Here is a 21769-nt window from a genome sequence, read left to right on the forward strand (position 1 = left end):
ATTCTAGCTTTGTATAGGCTACTGTTCCTATTGTTGAAAGCACAAAAGTGTGTAATAAACAATTAGGACATTTATATTTTGCATTTTATTTTCTTACTGTACCGAAAATGAACCGAACCGTGACCTCAAAACCGAGGTACGTACTGAACCGAGATTACACCCCTATCATGTAATGAAGACAAAAAAGGTCAAATTTTGGCAAGACAAGTTTTGTCATAAAATGGGCCATATTGTGAATAGAAGTTTTTTTTCCATATCGCCCAGTGGCGTCACCTTCCCCATTCGCCCCAACACCCGAGCACCCCAGGTAGACTGCAGAATGGACTTTCCTACCTGGGAATAATTGAGGAACACAAGGAGAGGGTGCAGGGCTGGGGAAGGCTTCAGATTGATTGAGATGGATCGTTACGAGATGGAGCCAGGCTGTGGAGAAGATGGTGGGGGCGAGAGATGAATGAGGAGGAGAAAGGAAGTGAGAAAAGTGGATGTAAGGGGGAGGAAGAAGGAGAGGAAGTAGTGGGAAAAGGTTGCTTGCACACAATACCGCTAAAAGGGGGATGGGAGATGAAAAGGGAGCGCGTGAGGGGGATGGTTGATGTAGAAGATCCATCTACTCTTATTTGTAATGAACTGCAAGCAGCTGCCAGGGGTCACCTGCGACACCATCTTTCTACATGTAATACTGATTAGGAAAAATCTTGATCATTCTTGAGTCAAGGTCACCATACAATTGGAAACAAATGGTCATTCCACAAGGGTGTGCGTGTATAAGCTCCTCTTTGATTACTGCATTATTCATGCCATGTGGATGTAACTGGTACTTTTTGCAAAGCAGAAGATTCTAATGCTAACGCTACACCAGGCATGCTATAAAAGCAAGCACTGACTCCTATGAATTTGAAAATTAACATTAAGGTAAACACTAAGAGCCCTGGGGCTTATACATTGAAGTTCTTTACTCTTCCACCCACGTGAGAGATTAATATATTTTATCAACAATGCATAGAGCTTTTGATAGCAAAGTAATAATTTATTTACACATACAGTGGGGCAAATAAGTATTTAGTCAACCACCAATTGTGCAAGTTCTCCTACTTGAAAAGATTAGAGAGGCCTGTAATTTTCAACGTGGGTAAACCTCAACCATGAGAGACAGAATGTGGGGAAAAAAATCACATTGTTTGGTTTTTAAAGAATTTATTTCCAAATTAGAGTGGAATATAAGTATTTGGTCACCTACAAACAAGCAAGATTTCTGGCTGTCAAAGGGGTCTAACTTCTTCTAACGAGGTCGAACGAGGCTCAACTTGTTACCTGTATTAATGGCACCTGTTTTAACTCATTATCGGTATAAAAGACACCTGTCCACAACTTCAGTCAGTCACACTCCAAACTCCACTATGGCCAAGACCAAAGAGCTGTCGAAGGACACCAGGGACAAAATTTTAGACCTGCACCAGGCTGGGAAGACTGAATCTGTAATAGGTAAAATGCTTGGTTTAAAAAAAATCAACTGTGGGAGCAATTATTAGAAAATAGAAGACATACAAGAACACTGATAATCCCTCTCGATCTGGGGCTCCATGCAAGATCTCACCACGTGGCGTCAAAATAACAAGAACGGTGAACTATAATCCCAGAACCACACGGGGGGACCGAGTGAATGACCCTACAGAGAGCTGGGACCACAGTAACAAAGGCTACTATCAGTAACACAATGCGCCACCAGGGACTCAAATCCTGCACTGCCAGACGTGTCCCCCTGCTGAAGAAAGTACACGTCCAGGCCCATCTGCGGTTCGCTAGAGAGCATTTGGATGATCCAGAAAAGGACTGGGAGAATGTGTTATGGTCAGATGAAACCAAAATAGAACTTTTTGGTAGAAACACAGGTTCTCCTGTTTGGAGGAGAAAGAATACTGAATTGCATCCGGAGAACACCATACGCACTGTGAAGCATGGGGGTGGAAACATCATGCTTTGGGGCTGTTTTTCTGCAAAGGGACCAGGACGACTGATCTGTGTAAAGGAAAGAATGAATGGGGCCATGTATCGAGAGATTTTAAGTGAAAATCTCCTTCCATCAGCAAGAGCATTGAAGATGAGACGTGGCTGGGTCTTTCAGCATGACAATGATCCCAAACACACAGCCAGGGCAACAAAGGAGTGGCTTCGTAAGAAGCGAGGGGTGTACTCACTTTTGTGATACACTGTAGGTCTTTATTTTAAAGGGGAAGTTCAGAATTCCTGACATTAGGCTTAATCTTCAAGTTAGCTAAGGTATAATTATTCCTTGGAGTTGATTTCAACAAATTCCGTGCAGTTTGTCAGTTATTTGTTAGTTTCAGGACTCCACAGTGGCTAATCTAGCACAAGTCAATGATGGTTGAAATCAACTCCATTGACTAATTAAACCCCCGCTAACTCGAAGATTAAGACTATGTGAAAAATAGTGACTTTCAGCTTTAATTTAAATTCTCGGGAAGTCAATTCCATGCATGACATTTTTCTGTTGTCATTCCTATGTTGAGGCAGCAAGGGCAAAAAAATGCGTAAAAAGTAACTGATAAATTAAAGTACGTTAGTTACTTTGATAATGAAGTAATCAGTAAAGTAACTAGATTACTTTTTGAGGCGTAATTGGTAATTAAATTACTTTTTCAAGTAATCGTTGACAATACTGACCATGGTTGCTAGCTCATGAGTGCTACCTGACTTTAAAGTGCATGTGAAACGAAAAAGCATGTTTATTTCATCATACACGCGGTATTTTATACTCCTGAATGATATGGACCGCTTGGATGGGTGTGGAAGCGATCGCTATATTTATTTAGTTTTATTAATCCCGCGCCATGAAAATGAGTGACTTCCGGCTTCGGTCTTGCATTGAGGAGGAGGGCGCTGTGACGTGTACGGGAGAAGGAGTCCTCTTCACTATACAGGGGTACTGTTGTGTATGAGGACTAAGGATTCAGCTGATTTTTCGGATTAATACGTTTATTTTTCGCATCACGCCAGCCAAACGGCTGCAGAAAAATCTTGCTGTATGAGGGAGAGGCGTGTGCGCCTTTTTGGAGTTTCAAAAGGTTCCCATCCACCGTGGATATTGGCCAAAACAGGCCCTACTACTGTGGGACCTACGAGGAAGTGAGTAAACATCTTGTTTTGTATTATGTCAAATACGAATACAGCGATTACAAAGTAAACTACAAACCTTCTTTAAATAAAGGACTACTTACGTTTGATCATTGATAGGCATGTAAAAAGCTCTCCTCATGCACGTTAGCTGCACGTTAGCTGCACAACATCTGCAGCCGCCCTCCTCCGGGGAACAAGCTGTAAATTGCTCTCCGCCGGGCGGTTTGCCGATCCGCAAAGACAATCGACAACCCAGTCGTCATGTCAAATAATCCGGGCTAGTTATGTGTGATTTTCCGCTTCGAAGACTTTGAAACATTACTCGGTCCGTTAGCATGTCGGCTAGCTGGCACGCCTCTTGGTTTGTTTACATTCTCCGAAGCCGGGGAAGGGAAATGACATATGTCCGATTCAGGTGTCATAAAATATCGTTCGGGAGGTGCGACAGTAAAGGTGAAGTCGACAGTTTTGACCATTATGGAGTAATTTTGCCATGTCGTCCTGAATAAATGCTTTTTTATTATTTCGTATTCCATTTAGCACCAGACTGTCATGACCATGCCATTTATTTAGCAGTTGGGGAAAATACTTGGATAAAAAGAATATCCTGTAAAAATATTGAAGTAAAGAGACAGAAACAATGACAGTTTGCAGATCTCTTCGTCGCGTTTTCCTCGTTGTGAATAGTTCCCCCTCGACAGGCTGACTGGTCCTTCTCAAGCCATTTATTTAGCTATTGGGGAAAAGTACTTGGATAAAAAGAATATTCTGTAAAAATACTGGAGTAGAGAGACTGAAACAATGACATTTTGCGGCTCACTTCGTCGCGTTTTCCTCGTTCTGAATAATTCCCCCTCAATGGGCTGTATAGTAAAACCGATGAGCCCAGTCTCCCGCTGACGTCATCCACCGGTTGGGGACGCTCGAGCCCTATAATGGTAGGCGTGGCTAAACGGCAGATTAAAAGACTAATTTCTCGTCATCTGCGCTTTGCTAAATTGTTGTATATAGTCTAATCGTCTCAAAATATGATTCTAATTCACATAATAATGCTATTTAAGACTTTTTTTCTCCTGTCATATGCTCTTTAACTTTTACCTCAGTCAATGCCTACAAAAAAAGGTGTGATGTCTAATATTGCACATAAACTGTGATATAAAGAATGTTAAAATAATAAAAACACAAATTGACAAGTTTGATGTTTCCTTCTATTTATTATGCACTTTAATAAGAGCTGATTTTTAGTTTTAGCCAATAGAACCTTCAAATGATGTGATAATAATTAAAAAAAACCTTTTTGTTTTCCCTTTTGTACCAAACCGATGTGTACCTTTACTCACCTAATATGTACACAACCTTTGTGCCCCTTAACTTCCTGAAATTTTTTATGTGTAAATGGGATTTTTACAAAAATGTTAAAACAAAAAACAAATCCTACGTGGAGTGTCAAACGATAGGAGTATTAGAGATGGTAGCTACCACCGATTACAAAGTACATAATACAAACATTTGGTTGTCAATCGAATTCTGCAAAATACTGCCCCGCGAGCCTAAATTGGGCCCCAAACTGGAAGTTTGAAACCCACGCAGTCGATCAAAGTGCTATATTCATTTGCCATTTATACAGGTACATCAGGACACTGTACCTCGGCCTCATGTCACGACGCCAGAAGGAGCACCAGCGCCGCTGGTACTGGGCCATGATGTTCGAGTACGCGGACGTCAACATGCTTCGATTGCTGGAGACTTTCTTGGAGTCCGCGCCTCAGCTGGTCCTGCAGCTGTGCATCATGATCCAGGAGAACCGTGCTGAGACGCTGCAATGTAGGTGGCTCGCCAACTGTTCAAATAAGGATTAGCTATTTACATTCATTGTGCTCAGTCATTTGTCTAGCGATGATTTTTTTTTTTTTTTTTTTGCAAAGCGTGTTGAAGTGGTCGCCAGTCAGCCATCAGTATCTGATTGCTACATCGTCACCCGCTTGTGTTAGTCATCACATGAAAGGAAGACAGATAATAATCCTTGATTTCACCAATACTAACAAATTGAAAGGAAAGTGCAAGCGTCGAATTAATGGTCCGGCACACGAAAGTAATCATGTGATCCGACTTGCTTGCTAAAAGAAAATTCAAATGATATTTCTGTCATCCTCACTTGAAAAAAAAAAAAAAAAAAGAAAGAAAGAAATCAGAGAATGATATACAGTGGTACCTCTACATACGAATTTAATTCGTTCCAGGACCTTGTTTGTAAGTCGAAATGGTCGTATGTCGAGCAGGATTTTCCCATAGGAATACATTATAATTCCATTAATTCGTTCCAAAGCCTAAAAACATACACTAAATTCTTAATAAATACTGCTGGCACTGTTACAAATGGCAATTAAACATAGAAAAACAAATAAGTTATAAATAAATAATTCAGAATAATATAATAATAAGAAGAATAATTAATAATTATTCCTGTAAATAATGTAACGAATCGGATTCTAATATGGCGGACACTTTTTACTGTCCCTGAACGCACCGCGAATGCTGACGTCTCAGTGAGATAGGTCGGTGCGGTAGAGATAATACTTTCGTTTTCTTAAGAGCAGTCAACTGCTTAAGACAATGGGCGTTTTGTGTTGGATAAGTTCTTAAATAAATGATAAAAACGTGACGAAGCTGGCGATTTCCTTGGCAATGTTACCACAATAATAATTGTCACCTTAACTTATAAATAGTGGCGAACGGTGGTCGGAAGAGGACAATGGAGCTGTATTGTTGAGCCAGTTCAGGGACGCGCACCCCAAGCTCATATTTTTCTATAACTTGCATCTTCATTTCAAAGGTAAGCATCACTTTTTTCCTTGTTTCTCCAACTTTATCAACTTTTTTTGAAAACTGTGTTGATTTCTCACACAAGAAAATCCACCGTGCGTTCGTTTGCAGTGCTGTCATGTCGTCGTATTTCGAGCAACTCGTCGGATGTAGAAACAAATGGCGGCTCAAATTTTACGTCGGATGTCGAAAAGATCGTGTGTCGAAGTGATCGTATGTAGAGGTACCACTGTACTTTTTTTTCTTTAAAAAATAATTCTGAAATTCAAACAGTTTAAAAAGAAATTTAAAGTTTTTAAGGTCAGTTTTACTGCGGGGTTCTGAGTATACCTTATGTAAATCATCAAAATTTATTTAGAAATTAAAAAAAAAAAAATTTAATTGAATTATAAATTATTGAATTAAAAAACAATATTTATAAAAGAGTATTACTTGTTGTACTTGTTTTTTTTTTTATTTCAAAAAATGCATGTAGAAAACATCACTTACAAATGAATAATGCATAGTATTTTCACCCTTTTTTAAATTAAAAAGATCAATTAAAAAAAACATTTGTCCATATTTTTAAATTCTTATTCAAACAATAGTAAATAGACAAACAAAACTGAAAATAAATTATAAAAAGAGTATATTTCTCTGTTTAAAAAATCAATAAATGCACGAAAATAAATAATAGTGAATATTTGTATTTTCTTTTTTTTTATAAATTGAAAAATTAATTTTAAAAGGATTTTTATACCTATTTTGTTTTTATTTAAAAAAATAATAAATTGCCAATAAATACAATATTTTCTTTTTTTTTTTATACATTTAAAAATGAATTTTAAAAGGACTTTTTTATCCCTATTTTCTTTTTATTAGAAAAATAATAAATTACCAATAAACACAATTATAAAATGAAATTAAAAAATGTTCCATGAATTAAATCTCATAAGCGAACTTTTGCATTTATTAAGACGATCAAAAAAGCGATAGTGACTAATCAACAATTTCTCTTAATGGCCAATTGATTAAATAGTTGATTTTTTTAAATACTTAGTAATTATAAAATACAGTGGTACCTCGACATAGATCGCTTCGACACAGGATCTTTTCGACTTTTGACGTAAAATTTGACTCACCATTTGTTCCTACTACTTCCTAATGCATTAAGAAAAAAATGAATAAAACTCGGACGAATATATACATTCAACATACAGTCCATAAGTACTGTATTTGTTTATTATGACAATAAATCCTCAAGATGGCATTTACATTATTAACATTCTTTCTGTGAGAGGGATCCACGGATAGAAAGACTTGTGACTTTGTATATTGTGACTAAATATTGCCGTTTAGTGTATTTGTTGAGCTTTCAGTAAATGATACTGAAGGCCATGCCCAAGCATGATGGGAAGTGGAACCATGACAAGTGAAATCACGACTGTGCGTAGTGCTACCAATTCATATATCTTCTCTGCAATGGGATATAACTTAAGGTGTTAAGAAAAAGATCAGTTGCTACCTTGCTTCCCCACATTGCTTCCCATGTTATTTCTAATCGTAGGGAGCGGGATTGTAAGTCATTAGCCAATTAAAATAAGGCTCCAAAGACTGCCAAAATTCACTCTACTCATTTTACGCTGCCTTTTAGCTCTCTATATAGGCAAAACGGCTCCATTACAGATGGAGCGCGACAATGCGTGAGTGGGTCGTGCAGCGCATGCATTAATTACGTTAAATATTATAACGTGATACGTTTTTTAAAAAATTAATTACCGCCGTTATTGGAGATAAATTTGATAACCCTACCTTAAGCCTAAACTAAAGACTCTGGATAAGTGTAACATATTATGTCTGTAACGTTAAATACAATTAGAAAACGATTTAATTAAAAAAATATATATATATATTAAAAAAAGGCATGGCCGATATTTTTTTGCAAATTCCGATACTTTGAAAATGACGTGATCGGACCCGATCGATCGGAATATAAACCGTTTTTTTTTTTTTTTTTTTTTTTTAATTGACACTGCCACGTTGTGTTGAAGAAACGTATGCGGCGATCCGTTGCCCACCATTACGGTCCCTGACGTCACCATTTTGTTTCGGTAATACTTCACTCTGATCGGCCGAATGATTTCGTTTGTGTTAAATTCTGCTTTTTTCACTCTTCATAAAGCACAGAATTTAGTTTCTTGAACTCGTTTGAGTCGTTTATTGCAGCTCCGCAACTCGGCAGTGGCGCCCCCAGGGGGGTGGCCAACCAATTTATAGGGGTCACCACGGATATTTGGAAGTGATGTCCAGTAAGCAAGCTTATCATGACGACGGCACAGTGGTTACATGATAATTTAAAGATGGAGAAAACGAAGTCAGCCACTCAATAATGCATTCAGTATGTAAAATGACGAGAGGTCAGATGACTTTGTAACGCTGCCTTTATTTTCGGCTTAACAAAACTCAGGCACAAAACAACACGCACGGAGATGCGAGCTCCAACTCCATCCAAATAGTACTGCCGTGTATCAGTTTAGCTGCTGTAAAGCACATGTCGTGAATGCCGCAAATGTAAACAAAGCGCTGCAGAATGGGTTCATTACATCTCGCTCTTTGAGTTATCATTTTCACAGTGCGCAATAAAGCATATACCATTAGCAATCACTTTTCAAATTAATCTAATTTATTTGTCTGCTCAATTAGTCACAGTAGATAATCAAAACTTATTGGCACTTATTAACACTTATCAATTTAAATATGCACATTCCTGTTTTAATGAAATAACAATAACATTCTGTAGCCACAAATATTATTCAAAATCTTTTCTTCTTCCAAGTTTTTTTGTTTAGGATTAAGTATAATAATGTATTGCTTAAAATACGGCTGTTAAGATTATTTTCAGATAGCTATTTTTCTTCCAAGAAATATGAGAGAAATACACTTGAAGCGCTGGCAGATAATTTCCCTTATTTCCAATAGATTTACACTTAAAAGAGAGTAGTTTTAAGGAGGTGTGTTTTGCAGTGTATTAAATGTTATATATGTTAGGAATGGCTTACTTTTGAAGGCATTTTTGTGCAACTTAGGTATTTACTCTGTAAGAAATTGTTGCTAAAAGTTTACCATTACACAATGTCAGACAATCTGTCATTAATTAGATGTTGGAATTGAATACTTGTTCATATTTTATGTTGAAAAAAAGAGCAATAAATTATATTTTTGCACAAAAAATAATACACAGTAATATTTTCTTTTGTGTATACTTTAACATTTTACATAAATCTTTAAATAGAATTATCGGCTTGACATTATCGGTTATCAGTTGGAATGAGGAGGAAATGATCGGTTATCGGTATCGGTTGAAAAATGTATTATCGTGCATCACTAATATCTGTCCCTCGGGAAACTCAAACCCAAATAACAATAGTTCCTATTGTTACTGTCGTGTCGACAACGATGAGCGCTCTCGGATTTCCGACTTACGTTCTCACTTTCATTTTACCGTATGAATCCATGGAAGAAACATTGATTCATCATGATGAAACGAGCAAGTTATACAGCAGCCTTTAAAAGAAAGGTCAAATCTGTTTTGTTTTCTTCCAGATTCTGGTAAGTTGGAGAAGTTGTCAAATCATATTATTACCGTAAATATTGTCAGTTAATGGTAATGTTTTGAACTACCAATATGCTATGCTTGTGCAGTGTTTCACCAGATCAGTAAAATGACATATCTGTATCTGGACACGAGCTCTGTTTCCTTGTATTCTTCTATTTATTGGTGCTAAAATTAGGGTGCGCGTTATAAACGGGTACAATAATTTTCCCTAGATTTTACAAATAAATTTGGGGTGCGCATTACACACGGGTGCGCCTTATATTCGGGAAATTTCTGTAGTTTATTTTCCGCATTTCCAGCCCATTTGTTTCTACAAAATGGATAAGCGACAAAACTTTCGTCAGGGACTGTATTCTTATGGGAAAATCCTGCTCGAGATATGACCATTTTGACTTACAAAGAAGGTCCTGGAAGGAGTTAAATTCATATGTAGAGGTACCACTCCAGTTGATTGCTAATTGATTAGTTGCAGACGAAATACTATCAATAAACGTAATATGTTGACTCAAATGAGCCAAAATACAATTGTAATAATGAACCTTGAGGAAGACTTTCTTGGTTCCAGTTGAAAACAACCCCCACTGCTTCACTGGCTCAACCTAAATTTGTCTACTCACTCCCAACTTTCTTCTAAAAGGATTTAATGAAGCGTGAGTCTTGTCTGTGTCCTGGCAGGCATCTCCTCCCTCGCCTCCCTCCTGTCTCTCGCCTGGGTCTTAGCCTCCTACCACAAACTTTTGCGGGACTCGCGCGACGACCAGCGCAGCATGAGCTACCGCGGGGCCCTCCTGCACTTCTTCTGGCGCCTCTTCACCATCTCGTCCCGAGTCCTCTCGCTCGCCCTCTTCGCCTCGCTATTTCATATTTACTTCGGCATCTTCGTGGTGGTCCACTGGTCCGCCATGGCCTTCTGGGTGGTGCACGGGGGCACGGATTTCTGCATGTCCAAGTGGGAAGAAGTGCTTTTCAACATGGTGGTGGGCATCGTCTACATCTTCTGCTGGTTTAATGTGAAAGAGGGCCAGACTCGACATAGGATGATTACGTACTACACGGTGGTTTTGGCCGAGAACACCATCCTCACTGGCCTGTGGTGAGTAAGATTGCTACTCCAAAATGTTAAAAAAAAAAAGCCACACTCATTTCCAATGGCACATTCACCATAACATCGTGACATCACCAATTCTGATCAACACCCTCATGAAATTCTTCATTCTGTCCTGTTCAAATCCTCACAAAAATCTCATTTGGAGGACTCCCCCAAAAATATCTTATACTTTTTACCAAAAAATCAATAAGAAGTGGCTTGAACTACTTCAATTGTGTGTAATGAATCTAACATATATGAAAGTCTAATGTTAATCAGTACATTACAGAAAATAATGAACTTTATCAAAATATGCTAATTTTTTAAGAAGGACTAGTATTCAAAGACCAACAATTCCAATTAACGGCCCCCGTCCTTGCAGAACCGACGTTTGGAATGATTAGGATTAGAGCTGAAACGAATACTCGAGCAACTCGAGTAACTCGAGTTTAAAAACTGATCCGAGTAATTTTATTCACCTCGAGTATTCGTTTATTTTGACAGCTCTAAGCATCACGTTTTGCTCGGACTACTTTTACTGCGGGACAACGCGCTGATGTTACGTGCGTAGAGAACGAAGCAAAAAAAAAAAAACAAAAAAAAAACAACTTACTGCAGCAGACAGCCGCTACACACGACGCCGACGTTGCTAAATACTTACCTGCACTGATGCGAGTTGGTAGCAGGTAGCGTCTGATGCGTCTCATAGAGATCAAATGTATGTTGAACTAAATGCGAAATGACAGACTCGGCCGCGTCTGGGCAGCCTTAGTAAATCGCCGCCATCTTAAAGCAGTAGAGCGCTAAGCGCTAATAAAGAGCGCTAAGCGCTAATAAATAAGATTAACGTTACTGTCACAAGCTCACGTAATGTTAGCCCTGCGGAGGGCTAGGTTTCTATTAATTATGACCACTGTCGATGCGTGGCTAACGTGTCTTACATACAGGCTTTAACATAACATAGCGTTGTGGAGTGATGAGGGTGTAAAATAAAAACTCAATAATGCTAACTATCAATTTTAGTTCAATAGTCATTGCTGGATAAAACACCAAGTAGCACTGGTCCCTAATGTGCTCCAATACAGCCTGTATCATACATTTATTTTGAACACTGCAAAAACTCAAAATCCTATCAGGACTTGCAGTTTAGACTAACTTAAAACTTAACTAGAACTTAAAAATGGCTTGACACAAATAGAAATTCAATTGAAACATGAGGGGAAAAAATCCTAACTTTTAAGTGATGTGTGTTATCAAGCATAACGGCATTTTTAGGTAAGATATATATATATATATATTTTTTTTTTAATAAGATCTAAAAGTTTTTTGAGTGAAAGCAGTGAATTAGTCTTTTTTTTTTTTCTAGTTACATCTGAGATGCAATTGTTGGCCGTTTTCAACAATATACATCGAAAATAAAGACATTGATTGACTGAAAATGGTTCAAACTTAGATGAAATGTCTTGTTTTCTCATGTATATTTATAATTGCTCTTCACCTAAAAATATATTTGTTTTATCCGATTACTCGATTAATCGATAGAATTTTCAGTCGATTACTCGATTACTAAAATATTCGATAGCTGCAGCCCTAATTAGGATTTTAGGCTCCATAACCCCGAAGTAGGTAGCAAGAAAGCGTACAATGGTGCCATAAGGGAGTGTCACAACTTTCTTTCTACAAGGCTCTGGGCAATACAAAATCCCGCTCATCCCATCCGATTCGTTGAGGTACTGTCGTTTTTCATGACGATGACGGAAGACCACATTGAAGCATGGACAACAACAAAGAAAGCTTTTTTGTTTGGTTGTTTTTTTTTTTTTTTAGAAGTTGAACTGCCACATGACATACGCTGTCAAGGAAGTACTAATATCACTGTCCTAATGCAGGTACACATACAGGGATCCCATTCTGACCGACTCGTACGCCGTGCCAGCATTGTGCGGCGTCTACTTGACGTTTGCCAGTGGCGTCCTGGTTATGCTCTTGTACTACGGCTTCCTGCACCCGGCCACCGCCCACCTCCAGCCGAGCCCCGCCTCCTCCTGTTGCGCCCAGCTGCTTTGGGGTCTTCCCCTTCCCCCTTCCGCCCCGCCTAGCGCTCCACCCACCCCTGCTCACATGACCAAGTCCCAGACAGAAGACGACGTGGCTGAGACGTGTCTTCCCGTCTTCCAGGTGAGGTCGCTGCCCCCCGCTTCCAAGCCGGAAGGCCCGCTCATAAAGATCGACATGCCCAGGAAGCGTTACCCGGCGTGGGACGCCCACTACGTCGACAGGCGTCTGCGAAGGACTATAAACATCCTGCAGTACATCACGCCGGCCGCCGTGGGCATCCGCTACCGTGACGGACCCCTGCTCTTTGAACTTTTACAGTATGAGTCTTCACTCTGACACACACACACTTACACATAAAAGGGCAGGCACACTGTGAAGATACACGTTTGCGTCCATAGGTCGTCACATTAAGAGAGGAATACGAAACGTACGCGTCACACTTGGTATAAGCACAGAGACACGATATAAGCAATCGGACACATTTTAATGCACACAACCTCACAAAAAAACATTCCTTGCAAGCACCTTCAACCTGCGAGGCTTTTTGCCATGACACAACAAGTTGCCTCAGTGAGGTGAGGGCCTTGTCCTCCACGTTTGCAGCTGCCGCCGTTCATTTGTGTCAAAGTTGACCAACCGGGAACACGCAATTTCACCTACAGTGTATCACAAAAGTGAGTACACCCCTCGCATTTCTGCAGATCTTTAAGTATATCTTTTCATGGGACAACACCGACAAAATGACACTTTGACACAATGAAAAGTAATCTGTGTGCAGCTCATTTAATAGAGTTAATTTATTTTGCCCTCAAAATATAGCCATTAATATCTAAACCCCTGGCAACAAAAGTGAGTACATATCTTAGAAACTAGATCCCTAAATGTCCCAATTGAGTACTGCTTGTCATTTTCCCTCCAAAATGTCATGGGACTTGTTACAGGAGTGCTGTCAGCATTGCTGCAGAGATTGAAGAGGTGGGGGGATCAGCCTGTTAGTGTTTAGACCAGGGGTGGGCATTACGTCGATCGCGATCGACCAGTCGATCGCAACGCTAGTGTGGGTAGCTCGCAGCATCAAAAAAAAAAAAAAAATTTTTTTTTTTTTTATGTACATAGTTAATTATGTTATGTGAGCAAACATAATTTACCGTCCATTTTTTATATTTTTTTAAATGTACATAGTTATTTGTGTTTTGTGAGCAACATAACCTCATATGTTGCTCACAAAGCATAATTACTGTAACTGTACATTTAAATGTTTTTCTTTTTTTTTTAGTTCACCCTCCTCTCTTAAGGTAGATCGCGGGACGTTGTCTCATTTAAAAGTAGATCTTGGAGCAAAAAACTTTGAGCACCCCTGGTTTAGACCATACGCCACACTCTACATCAAATTGATGTGCATGGCTGTCACCCCAGGAGGAAGCCTCTTCTGAAGATGGCACACAAGAAAGCCTGCAAACAGTTTGCTGAAGACATCTCAACAAAGCACATGGATTACTCGAACCATTTCCTATGGTCTGATGAGACAAGCGAGCTTTCTTGTGTACCGTCTTCAGAAGAGGCTTCCTCCTTGGGTGACAGCCATGCACACCAATTTGATGTATAGTGCGGCGTAGGGTCTGAGCACTAACTGACAGCACTCATGTAACGAGTCACATGACATTTTGGAGGGAAAATGACAAGCAGTACACAATTTTGACATTTAGGGCGGTAGTTTCTAAGGGGTGCACTCACTTTTGTTGCCATGGGTTTAGATATTAATGGCTATATTTTGAATTATTTTGAGGGAAAAATAAATTAACTATATTATATAAGCTACACACAGACTAATTTCCATTGTGTCAAAGTGTCATTTTGTCAGTGTTGTCCCATGAAAAGATATACTTAAATATCTGCAGAAATGCGAGGGGTGTACTCACTTTTGTCATACACTGTAGGTTAATAAACATCACGTGATGTTACACTAATGGGGAGCGTCTCATTGGTGGAATGAATTAAGTCATCGGAAAGTATCTGTAGTTGAAAGAAAGGTTGTGGAGGGGAAACTCCATTTAAAACAGGGGTCTCAAACTCAATTTTGGGGGACCTGGGGGGTGCTGGAAACGGTTTGGGATGGATCAGAAATTGATAAGAGATTCCCTGAATAAAGAGAATAATGCTTAGTTTGGCTCACTAGTTGATGGAAACACCAATTTTATTCTAATTTTTAAAAAATCAATAGAATAATTGTATATTAATTGGAATTATTTATCTAATCTATTGTTAATTACTCAGGGCATTGTGTATTATTCCTAATTTCCAAACACTGGAACTCCCTGGGGTTTTTTGGACTATAAAGAAAGACCAGAAAGGCGTCAAATTAACACGATACCAAACTTGGCTTTGTCAAACAATAGACCACTCAAACAAGCAATCAAGCACACAACCTCCCTACACACTCCTGTGGAGTCGCTGCCTTGGTGTGAAGGGGGTTTTCACTCTGGATATCTGCAATTTGCATCTGAAATATTTGCAAACCCTTTGCTTTGTCAAACACGGAGATGGCCAGTCGTTGTTTTCTATACAATATGATTGACATGGCAGCACTGAATGCATATGTGTTGTATCGAGCATGCACCGGAAGGCAAGCGAGACGGGTGGACTTGGAAGGAATTGGCTTAATCTCATGTGGACGCAAAGAAGGCGCAGAAGGAAAAATTTCTTCTGCAACAATCTCCAACACCTAGCCCCGGGAAAAGTGTCATATATCACCAAATGAAAAATGTTTTGTTTTTTTATTACACCGTCCCTTGTATATAGGCAAATTGCAGCTTTTGGAAGATGTAAAGAGGTTGTCCACCCGAATACCTGCCAGAGCGGTCCACTGTCTGACAAAGCCAAGGCACCCCTGCCCTGCAAACACTCAAGATGCTAATTGGATCAATCCAATCCTGTGGTTTTGTGAGTGTGAATGGGAATGACTAATGAAGACCTCAATGCTCCTAAAAGATATGCTGATTAGGGTCAGATTACATTTCTTTGGATACAAAAGGTATTTGTATCAACTGATCCACCCTTGGTAGTTCTATTGAAATTTTATCTGAATTACTAATACTACAATTTGCTGTCAATTAAGGGGCCATAAAATATTGTCCCACGGGCTGTAATCGGCCCCGGGCCCCCTTCGTTTAAGACGACAAGACCAACAGTAATTTCGTATTTTTCGGAGTAGAAGTCGCACTTGCTAAAAAATACACGAAAAAGGGGAGAAAAAAAAACATACATTGTACTGGAGTATGAATAAAGTTCAACACAACAGATATTTATTTAAAAAAAATAGATAAGTAAAATTCCCAGAGCAAAATATACATGTGCCACACTTATTTGAATTTACAGCTTGTCTTATTCTTCACGGCCCAAATTGACAATGGTACCTCTACTTAGGAATATCTCTACATAAGGAATTTTCAGGTTAAGACACATCTCAACTGGGAAATATTGCCTTTTGTTAAGAAATTTCAGGATACCAAAGGCAAAAATCCAGTATAGAATGCTTCTCTCAGCTTCAAGAGTTTACTGAACATAACATACTTATCGCTGCTGTGCCATTGGCTATTGCCCAGCATCTTCCTGGCATCCGATTAGCTAAGAGGGACCTCTACTGTATGTGTTTGTGTGTATCACAGCGTCCTCTTCATTCGCTCCTCGTGTTCCGACAGCTTTACATGAGCGTATTACCTTTTTTTCTTTATTCTTGTTGTTTTTTACATTATGCACACCTCAGATTTTATATTTATTGTGCTATAATTAATTTATAGCATGTATTTGTTACATGTTTTGATTCATTTTTATGATTTATAAAAGATTTATGTCTGAATTTTAGGGGTGCTTGGAACGGATTAGGGCATATACATGGAAAACCCGTCTCCACTTACGGAATCTTCACTTTACAAAACTACTTCCAGAACCAATTACAGTGGTACCTCTACATACTAGGGTTGTTCTGATCATGTTTTTTTGCTCCCGATCTGATCCCGATTGTTTTAGTTTGAGTATCTGCCGATCTCGATATTTCCCGATCTGATTGCTTTTTTTTTTTTTTTTTTTTTGCTCCCGTTTCAATTCTAATCATTCCCGATAATTTTTCCCGATCATATACATTTTGGCAATGCATTAAGAAAAAATGAATAAAACTCGGACGGATACTTTCAACATACAGTACATAAGTACTGTATTTGTTTATTATGACAATAAATCCTCAAGATGGCATTTACGTTATTAATTCTTTCTGTGAGAGGGATCCACGGATAGAAAGACTTGTGACTTTGTATATTGTGACTGAATATTGCCATCTAGTGTATTTGTTGAGCTTTCAGTAAATGATACTGTAGCCACGCCCAAATGCATTATGGGAAGTGGAACCATGACTGTGCATAGTGCTACCAATTGATATATCTTCTCTGTGTTGGGAAATAACATAAGGTGTTTAAGAAAAGATCAATTGCTACCTTGCTTCCCCACATTGCTTCCCATGATATTTCTAATCGTAGGTAGAGGGATTGTAAGGCTTTAGCTAATTAAAAAAAGGCTCCAAAGGCTGCCAAAATTCACTCTACTCATTATATGCTGCCTTTTATCTCTCTATATAGGTAAAACGGCACCATTACAGATTGTGCGCGACAAAGCGTGAGTGGGTGGTGCAGCGCATGCATTAATTGCGTTAAATATTTTAACGTGATACATTTCTTAAAATATCAATTACCGCCGTTATCGGGATAAATTTGATAACCCTACCTTAAGCCTAAACTAAAGACTCTGGATGAGTGTAACATATTATGTCTGTAACGTTAAATACAATTAAAAAAACGATTTGATCAAAAAAAAAAAAAATGTATATATATATATATATATATATATATATATATATATATATATATATATATATATATATATATATATAAATTAAAAAAAGGCATGTCCGATATTTTTTTTGCCGAATCCGATACTTTGAAAATGAAGTGATCGGTGTCCCGATCGATCGGGACATCTCTACTACATACAAAGTCCAGTACCTTGTTTGTAAGTCAAAATGGTCATATGTCAAGCACAATTTTCCCATAGGAATACATTATATTTCCATTAATATGTTCCACAGCCCAAAAACCTACACTAAATCCTTAATAAATACTGCCGGCACAATTACAAATGGCAATTACACATAGCAAAAATAATAAATTTTGAATACAAAATCGGAATAATAATATAATAATAATAACAATAATTCCTCTAATAATGTAATGACTCGGGTTCTAATGAAGTAGACGTGTTTAGTGTACTGTCCCTGAACGCACCGCGTGGCTGAGTTACTACTGCGGTAGGCGTTTTGTATTGGATAAGTTGTGAAATAAATGATAAAAACGTGACGAAGCTGGCGACTTCTTTGGCGATGTTACCACAATAATAATTGTCACCTTAACTTATAAAGACTGGCGAATGGTGGTCGGAGGAGGACCGTGGAGTTATATTGTTGAGCCAGTTGACGGATGCGCACCCCACGCTCATATTTCTCGATAATTTGCATCTTCATTCAGAAGGTAAGCGTCACCTTTTTACGTGTTTCACCACCTGTACCAACCTTTTTGAAACCTGTGTTGGTTTCTCACTCAAGAAAATCTGCCGTACGTTTGTCTGCGGTGCTGTCATGTCGTCATATTTGTGTAGAAACAAATGGCCAGCCAAATTTTACGTCGGATGTCGAGCTACCACATTAGTAGAGGTACCATTGTATTACAATTTGTTATAAGGGTTAGGTTAGTTTTATTTTGTTGAGAATTATATTTTTTATTACTCATGGCTTTTTTTAATTTGTGAGAAAATAGATCCTTCAAAGAATTCATTCATTTTATGTTAAAATGATTTTTAGTTGGGTTTTATTTTGCCCATCGCAAAATCTGTGCGGGCAACACGGGAAAATATTGTCCTGTGGGCCATAATTGGCTCCCGGGCCGCAAGTTTGAGACCCCTGTCCGATATGAATGTCATAAAAACAAATTATGAAAAAAAATAATAATAATGTAACATATTAACAAGTCATTCATTTAATTACAGCCTAAGCAACACAACTAAAGTTTAAATGTCCAAATACATCACAGTATTCAGTTGTGTCTGAATGTAATAAAGGCGTATTCACACCTGCCCTGTTTGGTCCGGACCAAACCAAAAAAGTTCATGGTGCGCACCTTTTGGGCTGGTGTGAAAAAGCTGAAACTAAGATAACTAATATGGGGTTAAAACGAAGATGTTAGAGCGGTATGCTAGACAGTTGCATTTCAACATGAGCAAATGCAAGGCTATTTTCCTAAATTTGTCAGATTTTTCAACTGTCCACTGTCCAGCCAAAGCCACCTACAGCGAATCTGTGAATTTTATATATTTATTTCAGAGGATTTGTTTTTCCCCTCCAATCCAAGCTGTTCCATTGGCAGGAGGCAAAGCACGATTCTTACTCATCTCTTGATCACATGTCGTCAGGGTGCTGCATGAACAGACAGTTAGCCTTTGGACGGACTGTCGGGGAGGACTTTGGGAATCAAACAGGGTCAATTTTTGCATACGGAATGTCACGCGGTGCAAGCTGAAGAAGTCAAAATACACAGATTATTATTTTTGCTGCTGTCTTAAGAAGGTACAAAGATGCGTGTCAAATGAAAATGCAATGAAGAAGGTGAAAACTCCTTTTTGTTTACAATGTACTGTATACTGGTTTGTGTCGGAAACGGTAACAAAGATTTTCTGGAGCAAAAATGAATCATTATTTGCAATGGTGCACTCATTCAAATACTATGATTTAAAAAAAAAAATTCAACAGGAGCATTTTTTAAATTATATGAAATTAAATATATTAAACTAAAAAAAAAAAAAAGATATTTGAAATTGTATTTGACATTTAAAAAAGTTATCTTTTTTTCTTTTTCTTTCCACTTTTGAGCATTACTGGGGTTTAATTCTGTTCTAAGAAATTTTAATTTAAGTAATTTAGTTTTTATGAACTTTTTATTCATTTATACAAAATTAGGAAAAAAATATATATATTAAAAACCAATATTAGTGTTGTTTTTTTTTTTAATGATTTTTTTTAAATGATCAAAAACGGGAGTGAATGAGTTTTTATATTATAAATATAATAAAAGAAAATGCATTTATTTATATAAAAAATAATGGAAAAAACAATATCAATGAATAATTTGAAAATTTTAAAAATTATATACTAATAATTGCTATTGAATTTAACTTTTTTTAAATGACCAAAACGGGTCACATGTCCTATTGCTGTCAATGGGAGTGAATGAGTTGGCATATTACTATTAACATGACAATAATTTATTCATTTTATTTTTATCTTTTAAAATTTTTTAAAAATATATATATGGCGGAAAACACAGACAAGACTGAAAAAGCAGTTTCTGCTCTTGCACTCCTCTTTAAAATAAACTGCTGTATTTCAAGCCAATACAGCAATGACAATGACAAGCTGTGTGCAGCTTATACAATATTGCCATTAATATCTAAACCCCTGGCAACAAAGTGAGTACACCCCTTAGAAACTACATACTTAAATCTCCAAATTGTGTACTGCTTGTCATTTTCCGTCCAAAATGTCATGTGACTCGTTACATGAGTGCTGTCAGCATTGCTGGAGAGATTGAAGAGGTGGGGGGTCAGCCTGTTAGTGCTTAGACCATTCGCTGTACCCTACATTAAATTGATGTGCATGGCTGTCACCCCAGGAGGAAGCCTCTTCTGGTACACAAGAAAGACATGTCAACAAAGAACAGGGATTACTGGAACCATGTCCTATGGTCTGATGAGACGGGTGGGCTTTCTTGTCTACAGTCTTCAGAAGAGGCTTCCTCCTGGGGTGACAGCCATGCACACCAATGGCGTACCGCAAGCAACACGTCACTTCCGCTCATTAATATTCATAACATTAGCTACTGTTGCTAAGTAGGGACAAGCAACCGTTTGTCCCTAATAGGAAATGAATGGAAATCGTGTACGAAAGAGATGTTTACAGAGCTAAATCTACCAATTCTCTCCGAAAATGATGTGCCTGGTGCCAAATTGACTGGCAAAGATGTGGAAGAACATAAAAATGTTCAGTTAAAGAGATGGCTTTCATGTCGAAGGCTGAAAAAGGCAAAAAAAACGAGCCACCTAAACATAGCTTTAGCTTTTTTATCGACGCGATTGACAATGACATTCTCCTGTTACAACAAGCTATCCTTTACCATCAGCCCTGTCTTTCTTATATATCCTCTGGTTACCTGCGTCTCTTACCGTTCTTGGGGGTAATTTAGTTAGCTTTGTGTAGCAAATGCTACTCAGTGACAGCCAACGAACACTTTTAATTTTTTCATTGATAACACATCTTAATTCTATAATTTATTTACACTCCCCCCTTAATAAAGTTGTTTATATATTTGTAATTCTTTTCAGGACATTCATTGTCAGACAGAAGCGGTACGGCACAATGTTACGTTAAAAAAATAAGTTAAAAATATAAAAATGGCTTACCTCTCTGAAAGACCATGCCAACCCAACATAATTTTTACTGCATATGAAATGTGAATGGATTCACCGAGGTGGTGGTAAAAGTCCGCGCAAGTTGATTCGGTCTTCACATTTTTTCCTCCCGAGTTTTTGGTTTCTCTAAACGTATGAAGAAAACATGTGTCGTAATGTCTAGAGTCGTTTCTACAAGTTCCAAAAAAAGCAATGCGTGATCGGCATGTTCGTTTTTGAAAGATTACCGGAGAAAAGTAGCACAAATTACGTTGGGTCTATACGAGGGCGGGTCTATAATGTCCCACTTCGGCTTTACTTCAGCTTTACGATAGGACGTCACGGTCTAAAAATAGCCTGCGTGCGGTACGCCATTTGATGTAGAATGCGGCGTATGGTCTGAGCACTAACAGGCTGACCCCCCATCTCTTCAATCTCTACAGTAATGCTGACAGCACTTCTATAACGAGTCATAAGACTTTTTTTTTTGGAGGGGGGGTGACAAGCAGTACTCAATTTGGACATTT

General features: G+C 38.3%; 2 protein-coding genes across 2 annotated transcripts in view; both read left to right on the top strand.

The window, feature by feature from the left end:
• Positions 1-13379, top strand: part of xkr6a (XK, Kell blood group complex subunit-related family, member 6a) — a 28090-nt gene extending 14711 nt beyond the window's left edge. Inside the window, exons 2-4 of the mRNA XM_057818298.1 lie at positions 4766-4962; positions 10232-10649; positions 12533-13379. Coding sequence (XP_057674281.1) covers positions 4766-4962; positions 10232-10649; positions 12533-13037 — 1120 coding nt within the window. The 3' untranslated portion in view covers positions 13038-13379. The remainder of the gene's footprint in view (positions 1-4765; positions 4963-10231; positions 10650-12532) is intronic.
• LOC130905184 (chloride intracellular channel protein 5-like) overlaps positions 4859-21769 on the top strand; it is a 91004-nt gene continuing 74093 nt past the window's right edge. The window contains exon 1 of the mRNA XM_057818340.1: positions 4859-4962. The gene's annotated coding sequence lies outside the window, so the exon portion shown is untranslated. The remainder of the gene's footprint in view (positions 4963-21769) is intronic.

The sequence above is a fragment of the Corythoichthys intestinalis genome, chromosome 2 (genome assembly GCF_030265065.1).
Source record: "Corythoichthys intestinalis isolate RoL2023-P3 chromosome 2, ASM3026506v1, whole genome shotgun sequence".
Classification (NCBI taxonomy): Eukaryota; Metazoa; Chordata; class Actinopteri; order Syngnathiformes; family Syngnathidae; genus Corythoichthys; species Corythoichthys intestinalis.